This window comes from Scylla paramamosain, chromosome 36 (genome assembly GCF_035594125.1).
Source record: "Scylla paramamosain isolate STU-SP2022 chromosome 36, ASM3559412v1, whole genome shotgun sequence".
In the NCBI taxonomy this organism is placed as follows: Eukaryota; Metazoa; Arthropoda; class Malacostraca; order Decapoda; family Portunidae; genus Scylla; species Scylla paramamosain.
Window position 1 is genome coordinate 3,473,266 of NC_087186.1, and position 11,962 is coordinate 3,485,227.

The 11,962-nt window shown below is 41.9% G+C and overlaps 1 protein-coding gene across 5 annotated transcripts in view; it reads right to left on the bottom strand.

Annotated features, from left to right (window-relative positions):
- LOC135090829 (trafficking protein particle complex subunit 11-like) overlaps positions 1 to 11,962 on the bottom strand; it is a 193,274-nt gene that overhangs the window by 99,809 nt on the left and 81,503 nt on the right. For all 5 annotated transcript variants that reach the window (XM_063987916.1, XM_063987919.1, XM_063987917.1 and 2 more), the window contains one exon: positions 11,879 to 11,962. This exon is cut by the window's right edge and continues 124 nt beyond it. In XM_063987916.1, the coding sequence (XP_063843986.1) occupies positions 11,879 to 11,962 (84 nt within the window). The remainder of the gene's footprint in view (positions 1 to 11,878) is intronic.

Sequence of the window (11,962 nt, forward strand, 5' to 3'; positions counted from 1 at the left end):
TCTGATCAACTCTCCTCTAACTGACTGTCTTCAGCCACTCTTCACCACAGTGTAACATCTTGTGCTATCTTCTACCACTATTTTTATGCTAACTGCTTCTTCTGATCTTGCTAAATGCTTGTTTCCCATACTCCCGCAGCATTGCTATATATAACTCTACTTTATCTTACCCCTGTTCTGTCCACCTCTCCGATGCATGAGTTAACCAGTATTCTCAATAATTTATTCCTTTTTCTGATAAACTCTGGAACTCCCTGCCTGCTTCTGTATTTCCTACTTCCTATGATTTGAACTCTTTCAAGAGGAAGATTTCAAGACACTTGCCCCATTTTTCGATAATACTTTTGACCTTTCTTTGGGAACTGGCATTTAAGTTCGTTCTTTTTTTTCTTTTCATTTTTTTTTTTTTTTTTTTGGCACTTTTGTTGCCCTTGGCCAGTGTCCCACATAAAAAATAATTTTGGCCATGTACAAGAAATAATGACAAATAAATTTTGGTGAGATTTTGTAATTTCTCATTACTAAGTCAGTTTTGACAAGTATTAAAGCAGATTTGGCATGATTTGAGGCAAATAACAAAAATTTAATTTAACTACTGAACAAGGGACATCAAGAAAGGGTTGAGAAAGTGGATAAAATTTTTAGTTTTAAAAACAAGTGTTTACTACTTGTAAGAACATCAACATGTCATATGACAGGCTTGGCAAAACTTATGTGATCTATGCATGATTTGGAGAGTTTAAGATCAATGTTTTGTATAGGAATGCTAATTCATCTTAATAAATGGATGACTCAAGTGAATTTTAGATTGGTGTGAGTGTGAGTGTGAGACAATGGTGCATGGTATCACTATGAATGTTTAACATAAAAAGGGACAAATGCATGAAAAGGGACAAATGCATGAGGGAAACAACACCAGAAGGATTGGGTGCCAGGCAAATAATGAGCCATAAGATTGCTGACAATTCAGTACTAATGACAATAAGTAAGGAGGTGTACATTGTCGATATACTGTGTAAAAAGTTTCATGTAAATATCTGTAACAGCAAGATTCTAGTTTTTTGAAAGGATGAGGGGAGACAATTTCATAAATCTGTACAGAATAAGGTTCCAGAATACAAAAAGGTCCAACATCATGATAGGGAGAGTGAAAGTGAAAATAAAGGAGTTCAACTACTTAGAAGTAAAACTGTAAATTTCGGGAAATGGAAGGAGGATAAGAGAGAACTGTGAAAAGCAATGCCAATTATATACTGAAGAGAAATTTGGACAAAAGTAATGTAAATATAGAAGGCAAGAAGGTATAAGATGTTGCATTATCCTTTCTAAGTTCTGTGCTTCAGAGGTGTGGACATGGACTGCAGCACAAATCATGAGGATGTACAGTGGGATGAGCAACATGTAATGGAGAGAGAAATATGGACATGCACAATTTCAGGATAGGGTGAAAAAGCACAAGAAATAGATTGTGGAGTTCCTACATTCACACATTCAACTTGGTCATCTGTACCATTTCAGCTTCTGTACAATTTCACCCAGTTAGCTATTAAAACCAGTATATACTGTTGGACCTTGCTATGGATGTATGTGGCCAGCTGCTGAAGTGTAGTATGGTGGTCCACAAAACTATCCCTTTCCACAGGGCTAAGAGTGTGAATGAAGAGTGTGAATGAAGTGTGTGTGTGAGTGTGTGTGTAGTGCTTTATGCCATCCTAAGTGGGGATTGCCAGCCTTGTATATAAATAGATAAGTATTTATAAAAAATGAAGAGTACAATGAAACACATTTCATAAAATTAGGAAGTATATGGTATAGAACTGTTACAAATTTAGCATTCTTTTTCAAATGCCATGTAGTATACTGGATGTAGATAAGGAAATCTTGAAATCAAACATTTTATTTCACTGGCACGAAACATTTTCTATAAATGGTGGAACCAAAATAAGCAGTCACCAGCACCCACCAATCTCCCTCTATTGTGCATGGCCAGATTGGCACTCTGATAATAGTTAGATCACCATTCACCTCATTCATAAGAATCCATAAAATAAGAACATAAGAAAATAAGGGAAGTTGCAAGAAGCCATCAGGCCTACACATGGCAGTCCCTGTATGAAACATACCAACCTGTTTCCACCTATTTTCCCCTTTCATAAACTTGTCTTATCTTCTTTTAAAGCTCCCTAACTAACAACCTGCTCCCTCAGCACTAACAACCTGATTATTGAGTCCACTCTATTTATCTATCATTCTATTTGAAAACCAATTTCTTCCTATCTCTTTCTTAAACCTAACTTTTTCAAGCTTGAACCCATTATTTCTAGTTCTATCTTGAATACTAATCCTGAGAATTTTCATGAATGGATATTTGTTTAATTTCTTCCATGAACCAAATAAGGTGCATTTCTAAGCACCAATGTGTTTAATAGCTGAAAGCTATTAAAGGAGGGGCACCAGCCAAGGGCAACAAAAATCTAATAAAAAAAAAAAAAACACACTGACATGCCAGTCCCCAAATAGAGTCCAAAGCAGTTGTGAAAAATTGAAGGGTAAGTGTCTTGAAACCTCTCTCTTGAAGGAGTTCAAGTCACAGAAAGGTGGAAATATAGAAGAAGGCAGGAAGTTCCAGAGTTTACCAGAGAAAGGGATGAATGATTGAGAATACTGGTTAACTCTTGCATTAGAGTGGACAGAATAGGCATGGGAGAAAGAAGAACGTCTTGTGCAGCAAGGAAGGGAGGCATGCAGTTAGCAAGATCAGAAGAGCAGTTAGCATGAAAATAGCAGTAGAAGATAGCAAGAGATGCCACACTGCAACAATGAGAAAGAGGCTGAAGACAGTCAGTTAGAGAAGAGGAGTTGATTAGATGAAAAGCTTTTGATTCCACCCTGTCCAAAAGAGCCGTATGAGTGGAACCTCCCCAGACATGTGAAGCTGGGTGAGAAAAACTGGTGGAGATGTCTCAGAATGCCTAACTTCATAGAAGCTATTTTAGCTTGAGGTGAGATGTGAAGTTTCTAGTTTTGATTATAAAAAAAAGGACAGACGGTCAGTGTAGAAGAGGGGTAGAATTGAGTGTCAATGAAGAAGAGGGGATAATTGTCTGGAAGATTGTGTTGAGTTGACAGAGGGAGGAATTGAGTTTTTGAGGCAGTGAACAATACCAAGTTTGCTCTGTCCCAATCCAAAATCTTAGACAGATCAAAAGTCAAGCATTCTGTGGCTTCCCTCCATGAATTGTTTACTTCCTGAAGGTTTGGATGTCTACAAAAAGACATGGAAAAGTGCAGGGTGGTATCATCAGTGTAGGAGTGGATAGGGCAAGAAGTCTGGCTTAAAAGATCATTGATGAATAATAGAAAGAGGGTGAGTGACAGGATAGAACCCTGAGGAACACCACTGTTAATAGTTTAAGAAGAACAGTGACTGTCTACCACAGCAGCAATAGAACAGTCAGGAAGGAAACTTGAAATAAAGTTACAGAGAAAAGGATGGAAGCCATAGGAGGGTAGTTTGGAAGTCAAAGCTTTGTGCCAGACTCTATTGAAAGCTTTTGATATGTCTAAGGCAACAGCAAAAGTTTAATCAAATGATTAATCTCTAAAAGAGGATGACCAAGACTCAATAAGGAAAGCCAGATTACTAGTAGAGCGGCCTTGACAGAACCCATATTGGTGATTAGACAGAAGGTTGTGAAGTGATAGATGTTTAAGAATCTTCCTGTTGAGGATTGATTCAAAAACTTTAGATAAGCAGGAAATTAAAGCAATAGGACAGTAGTCTGAGGGATTAGATTGGTCATAATTTTTAGGAACAGGCTGAATGTTGGCAAACTTACAGCAAGAAGAAAAGGTAGATGTTGACAGCCAGAGTTCAAAGATTTTGATGAGGCAAGGTGCAAGCACTGAGGCACAATTTCAGAGAACAATAGGAGGGATCCCATCAGATCTATAACCCTTCCAAGGGTTTAAGCCAGCAAGGACATGGAAAACAACATTGCAATGGATTTTAATAGGTAGCATGAAGTAATCAGAGGGTGGAAAAGAGGGAGGAACAAGCCCTGAATCGCCCAAGATAAGGTTTTCAGCAAAGGTATGAGCGATGAGTTCAGTTCTAAGAGACAGATGTGATAGCAGTGGTGCCGTCTGGTTGAAATAAAGGAGAGAAAGAAGAAGAAGCAAAGTTATTAGAGATGTTTTTGGCTAGGTGCCAGAAGTCATAAGTGGAGTTCAAGTACCTTTTGTGGGCCACCTCTCTATCATGTATAGCATGAGAATAGGCTGTGTTAAACCAAGGTTTGGAAGGTTTAGGTCAAGAAAAAGAACAAGGAATGTACATCGCCATAGCAGACACTATCACCTCTGTTATGCACTCATCACACAGAGATGGGTCTCTAACACAGAAGCAGTAGTCATTCCAAGGAAAATCAGCAAAATACCTCCTCAGGTCCCCCACCAACTATCAGAGGCAAAATACCAGAGGCACCTCCACCTAGGGGGATCCAGAAGAGGGATTGGAGAGATAGGTCAAGATACAGATGTGAGATTGTGATCAGAGGAGCCCAACGGAGAAGAGAGAGTAACAGCATGAGCAGAAGGATTAGAGGTTAGGAAAAGGTCAAGAATGTTGGGAATATCTCCAAGACAGTCAGGAATATGAGTAGGAAGTTGCACCAATTGCTCTAGGTCGTGGAGGATAGCAAAGTTGAAGGCTAGCTCACCAGAATGGTCAGTGAAGGAAGAGGAAAGCCAAAGCTGCATGTGAACAAAGGGTTTAATGATGAGCGTGCACATCAGCTAACACTCCATTCTGATTCAACTGATCCTCAAAGTTTCTCAAGCTTAATTCCACACACACTTTCTTCTTACAAGCTGAAACTTCATTCTCACTTTAAGATTTAATCATCCAGTTTCAATATCCTGTATATATGTGTATATTTCTCTTACTTATATGTGTTCTATATGTATTGTATTATGTTAATCATGTCTGTATATTATTATTAAGGTTATTGCTTCCGTACTCTCTCTGATGTCATTTATTATCTATTAATTGCTTATATCTTATTGCTCTCATTATTATCATTATGTTCAAATTAGAGGATATATTTTTGGGGGAGGAAGGCACTGTATCAGTCGCATCAGTCATAACAATTATTATTGTATATATTCATCGTTCATATATTTCATTCCACGTGCACTGTCCTCAAGTGGCCAGTCTCACCTATCTTTAACCTTCCTATCTCCCTCTCAAGGGAGTACCACAACTTCCCTACATTCCTGCCAGTCCTTAGGGAAAACACCTGCATTGCCTTCCTGCCTTCCTCCCTGGTCAATGGCCAGAATAACGACCTCTACCACTGGTCCCTTCACCTTATTTAGAGACAGCTGACTGATCATTTCTTTATTTCAGATTCTGAATCCTGATCCATTTATTTCACATAAATAGAGCCTGAATGCATTGCTAGATCATCAGTTCAATTCACTTTATCAAAGAGTTCAGATCACAGAGAGTTCAGACAGAGATCAGTTATGAGAAAGATCGGAGACAGTTCAGTCTTCAGAGAGAGAGAGAGAGAGAGAGAGAGAGAGAGAGAGAGAGAGAGAGAGAGAGAGAGAGAGAGAGAGAGAGAGAGAGAGAGAGAGAGAGAGAGAGAGAGAGAGAGAGAGAGAGAGAGAGAGAGAGAGAGAGAGAGAGAGAGAGAGAGAGAGAGGGAGGGGGTGGGGGGAGAATCAAGCATCATCACATCCGTCGTAATCTGTGTCTTAATATCACCCGTGTACATCTCTGTCCATCATTAAATCAAGAAGTACTATCAATCTCTTGTGTTGCCTCTGCTCATACAATCAACCATAATCTAAATCCCTACACACGATCTCCATGCTACTAGAATTCGTCGTAAAATCAACGAGCCATCACTATTTATCCTGCCACTATCATCTCCAGCAATATCCAGTATGTCAAGCCTCAATTAGAACAAGTGGGCAGCAACATCTCTGAAACAGTGGCAGTGTAGCATCTCCAGAAACACAATGAAGTCTCCAGGAATGGAGATCTCCGCAAAAGGAGAGGCAGAATGTGCTCCACTTTGGAAGCTAAGTAGTCAAAGAATTTCTTATAGTCAGAGTTAGATGAGAGGTATACAACACAGATAAATTTAGTTTGAGAGTGACTCTGCAGTCGTAGCCAGATGGTGGAAAACTTGGAAGATTCAAGAGCGTGGGCATGAGAGCAGGATTAAGTCTGTGCACATAAACACAACATTCAGCTTTGGATTGAAAATGAGGATAGAGAAAGTAGAAGAGAACAGAAAAGAGGCTACTGTCAGTTGCCTCAGACACCTGTGTTTCTGTGAGGAAAAGAAGATGAGGTTTAGTAGAGGAGGGGTGGTGTTCTACAGATTGAAAATTAGATCTAAGACTGCGAATGTTGCAGAAGTTAATGAAAAAAAAAGTTGAGGGTGGTGTCAAGACATTTAGGATCAATACCAGAAGAGCAGTCTGACCTGGGGACATTTGAGGACTCTGATGCTGGTGTAGGAGTCACCATGATAATTTTTAATTTTACTACGTCAAATCACTCTCTGCTGAGTCGAGCTTTCCTATGAGATTCACCGCAGCCCACGCACCGTCAGTCGCTGGAATGCTTTCGCGCCGATCAGACGTCAAGACCACACAGCTCCCGCCTTCACCGGTTCGTGCCACATCATCGCTACAGGTACACGGCTTTCTAAGGTGGATCTATGGTATGGGATGGGCCTACCATAGTGCCAATAGTATGGGATAGGCCTACCATTGAGGAATGGCATGGGTTTGGGCCTGCCATATAGCCATTTTAACCATACATATGGGGCTATACAACCTTACGGCTTATGTTCTTGGTCGGCAGGCATGTCCGGCTCTGCCCCGCCACCTGACGCGGCCTTCCAAGGAATTAGGAGAAGGAGCAGCAGTGTTTCTTCAAGGACGAGGTCTTTTTCTCGGGATTGTAGCAGCAGTTCCTCCGATTTTTCGCCTCGGCACAGTCGGCGGCATAGGAGTCGCCGCCGTCAAGACCAAGAACACGTGCCGCCCCACCATATCAACAAACCGGCTCAACCACATGGAAGTGCACAGAATCTTCCTCTGCACCAGGCATCGGCTTCCGCGCCTACAGCTCCCGAACCTTCATGGCGTTTAGTGTTGGATGAGTTGGCGGTATTGAAAGGTGAGGTAGCGAAACTTCGTGCTAACACACATACTCACCCTCCTCCGTTACCTGAGGATCATCTTCCGGGTACTTCAGGAACACACCACACAGTTTCACCTCCATTCTCGGGCTTTAATGACTCCAGCAGCGAGGATGGGGAGATTAGAGAGGTGTCACAAAGGGGCAGTGTTTTGCAACAGGCAGCCAAGGCTTTGGGGCCCCCTGACAGTGTTTCTGCAGACATTGACCAACAGGTGGCAGTTATGGTTAATCAATTGTTTGACAACGGTATGCAAGAGGAAGACTACAGGGCCATCTTGGAGGAATCAGCCACCAGACGACCAAACAACTGTCCTGCATTGGCGCCTGTGGAATGTAACCCGCAGATTTTGGGTGCCTTAAAGACTGACGCGAAGAAAGCTGATTTTCGTCTTAAGGACGTAAGTGGTGACATTCTCAAGGCAGGTACCATTTTAACTAGGTCACTTCTAGCCCTGGATGTAGTGGCACAGGAGAGTGACCACCCCGCTGTTGTGCAGGAAGTAGGTATGATTAACGGCGCCTTGGCGTTGTTGGGTCATGCCAATCACAGGTTGAATTTGGCTAGACGTTTTCTTATGAAAAGGGAAATTAACCAGAAATATTCCCACTTATGTGCTGATAAAGTCCCCATGTCGCGTTTCCTGTTTGGGGATGATGTGTCTCAATCGGCCAAGCAGATCGAGGACACAGAAAAGTTAAAGAACAAGTTCTCCCTCAAGAAACCGGCATACCCTTGGAAAACCACCAGTGGCAGGTCACGTGGCTACTGGGGGCGAACGTGGCATAGAAACTCCGCAATGAGGTTCCAACCCTATGGCCTGCAGAGGTCAGGCGCCAGGACGGGACAACGTCAACTACCAGCGCGGCAGGACGCGGACTCAAAAAACGCCAGGAGCCGGGGTCCACAGAGACCCCGGCAGTAGTGGAGGTGAGTGACACCTTTGAAGCTGGTAGAATTCATAAATTCACAGCAGAATGGAAAAAACTGACACGTGACCCTGTAATTTTAGACATTGTGCAACATTGTCATTTAGATATAAATGTTGAGGAAATTGGACATTTATTCTCAAGGGAGACTACATACAAGTTCAGCGCAGTAGAAAACCTTATAATCAGTGATGAAATTGAGAAACTTTTGGACCTGAAAGTCATTGTGGCCACACAGAGGGAAATGGGACAAGTTATCTCTCCAATTTTCCTAAGGCCTAAAAAGGATGGTGGGTATAGGATGGTGCTGAACTTAAGAGAACTCAATTTCCACGTCCCTTACAAACATTTTAAAATGGAAAACTTTGAACAGGCTATTAGACTGATTCATGCAGGGGACTATTTAGCTTTGGTTGACCTTAGACATGCTTACTATTCTGTCAAGATTGCTGATGAACAATAAAAGTTTTTGTGTTTTAAGTGGAACAATACTGTTTATCAATTCACATGTCTTCCTAATGGTTTTTCAGAGGGGCCACGAATTTTCACAAAGCTATTGAAACCAGTTTTTGCAACACTGAGGGAAAGAGGGCATTCCATTACTAGCTTTATTGATGACACCCTCATCTGCAATAACACTTGGTCAGGATGCCTTGCAACCATTAAGGACACTATTGATCTCCTCCAGAAGTTGGGGTTTTTGTATTAACGCAGAGAAGTCGGTGTTGACACCCACCAGGACCATTGAGTATTTGGGGAATGTGATTGATACTAATTCCATGACGATCACCTTACCGGAACAGAGGAGACACAAAATTATTCAGGCCTGTCGGAATCTCTTGGGTAAAAGCAAGGATAGAATTAGGGAAGTAGCCAGAGTTACAGGTCTTTTGGTCGCTGCCACTCCTGCTGTGGAATTAGGGAAACTGCACTACAGGAAGTTGGAGACGGAAAAGACGGCAGCTTTACAGCTTCAGTATGGTAATTTTGATAATTGGATGACTATTACTGCTGACATGAAAACAGACTTGAGTTGGTGGCTTGATAACATCTATACACAGGACAGGAAAATTTTTAGGGGTGGCACGGATATTGATTTATACACAGACGCTTCCAATTTAGGCTGGGGGGGCCATCTCAACAATCGAGCCACGTCGGGTAGCTGGTCTTTGGAGGAAAAATTACTACATATTAATGCACTTGAATTGAAAGCCATTTTGTTTGTCCTTCAGACTTTTAGACGGGAGTTGAAAGGGCATTACATTAAGGTTTATTGTGACAATACCACAGCAATGACATATGTGAACGAGATGGGAGGTACTAGGTCTCAAGTGTGCAATGTAATTGAGGGACATATTTGGCAGTGGTGTGTGGATAATGGGGCTTGGATCACGTGTTCACACATCCCAGGCAAGGACAACACACTAGCTGATTTAGCCTCTCGTAAGGTGAATGACAGGCATGAGTGGAAACTGGACATACACCTATTCCAACAATTGTGTGGCATCTTTGGTACTCCAGTGGTTGATTTGTTTGCATCTTGGCTCAATAGGCAGGTAGATTTATTTTGTTCTTGGAAGCCAGATCCAGAAGCAACTTATTTTGATGCCTTCTCTCTGAACTGGGCACGGTTTGGACTATGTTATATTTTTCCTCCATTTTCACTAATTACTAGGTGTTTGCAAAAGATGCGTGCGGAAGGGGCGACAGGGTGGATAGTAGTGCCACTGTGGATGTCGCAGCCATGGCTGGGCACCCTGCTCAGGATGTTGGTGGATCACCCAAGAGTAATCATGGAGAAACACGGGGTCCTTATTCATCCATCCTCCGACGAAGAGCACCCGATCATGCGGCACACGCGATTGATGGCATGTTCGATATCGGGGAACACTTGCAGGAACAAGGAATATCTGCGGCAGGGGCAAAAATCATCATGGCCTCGTGGAAAACAGGTACACGCAAACAATATCACCCACATATCAGGAGATGGTTACTGTTTTGTAGTAGATGGCATATCAATCCCTATAATCCCACTGTACATGACATAATCAATTTTTTGTCTGAAAATTTCCACAGGAACGTGGGTTACGAATCAATTAACACAACAAGAAGTGCTCTTTCGTCACTTGGTCTTGTGGTAGACGGGTGCAGTGCTGGGAACCATCCCCTGGTTGTCAGGTTTATGAAAGGAGTTTTCAATTTGAGACTGCCTCTACCAAGGTACACTGAGACCTGAGATGTACAACCAGTTCTGCAAGAACTAAGAGCTATGTACCCACTACATACACTAACACTTAAGGACCTTACACTCAAACTTGTTATGTTGATGGCCCTCACACAAGCTGCCCGGGTTCAAACACTCCACTTATTAACTGTTAGGGGCATGCACATTGAGCAGGACTCCATTTCGGTTCAATTAAGTGATAACATTAAACAATGCAGACGACAGTTTAACATTCATACCATTACATTTCAAGCTTACTCGACGGACGCTAATCTGTGTGTTTGCACAACTTTACGGCATTATCTTGCAAGGACAGAGGAAATTAGACAGGGCAATTCACAGGCGACACACACCTTACTCACCAGCTTTATCAAACCCCACAAAGCCGTTACTAAAGACACTATTGCCCGTTGGATCAAAACGATGCTTGATAGGGCAGGGGTGGACACAACTAAGTTCACAGCTGGTAGTGTGAGGCCGGCTGCAGCCTCGAAGGCCAAATTCATGGCAGTGCCAATTTCTTGCATCCTGGCTAAAGCAGGATGGTCTAGGGAAAGTACATTTGCAAAGTATTATGACAAGCATGTTATTAGGCCAGGTGACCCTTTCCAGGAGGCAGTACTGGGGTAAATGTTCAACCCTTATTTTGAGTAATAAGCATACATATTTGTGGTTTACAACTGAGGGTATGGTAATCAGTGATGCACTATGTGTTTGGAGGCAGGGTAGCTGGTATGGCAAGGTTTATTGGTATAAATATATGTAGAGGGGCATGTATACATCCTTTCAGTAGACAAGGCAATAAATTGGTATTTCAACAATGTACCAATATGCAAAGTGACACTGTTCAGTTGGGGAATAAAAATTTTTGTGTTTACATCATACTTTACTGTTCCTTAGCTGGAAAATTTCTCAAGGCACGCCACCCACATGGCTTCGAAGCCTCATAGGAAAGCTCGACTCAGCAGAGAGTGATTTGACGTAGTAAAATTATAAAGTACACGAGACTTACCTTTGGTCAGTTGAAGTGTGCTTGTAATTTTACGAGGCAAATCACCTCTGCTTGAGGAGAGCTTTCATATGTCCTCCTCTCCCTCCCTATTGTTTCGTTATGAGTACGTTTCTTGTTTCTTGTAAGGGATCATTTCTACATGTTTTTTTTTTTTTTTTTTTTTTTTTTTTTGATGATAAAGTCTTGCCATATGACCGTTTCTTAGTTCCAATGGTGATCTTGGAATGGATTATAGTCGTAAGACTATAATCATACATATATCACAGATAAAGATCTATTTATCCACACACCAAGTAAAGACCCCTCTAAAGAGAGCTAGCCCCCCCCCAAAAAAATAATCTCTTTCAGTCACCTTTTACAGTGCAACAGAGATAGGGTGGCAGTATCCTTCCAACAGTAGGTGCAGAATGTACATCCAAGCCATTTCCTCTACCACAAGATGAAAAGTAAAGTAAAACCAAAAAAATTATTCATGCAGTATTCTTACATTAAGTAGCCTCAAAAGATTGTTGTGCACCCTCTTCTTCTCTTCGTCCGTTGTGGACAGCCTCTTCCCCATGTACTCTAAGGC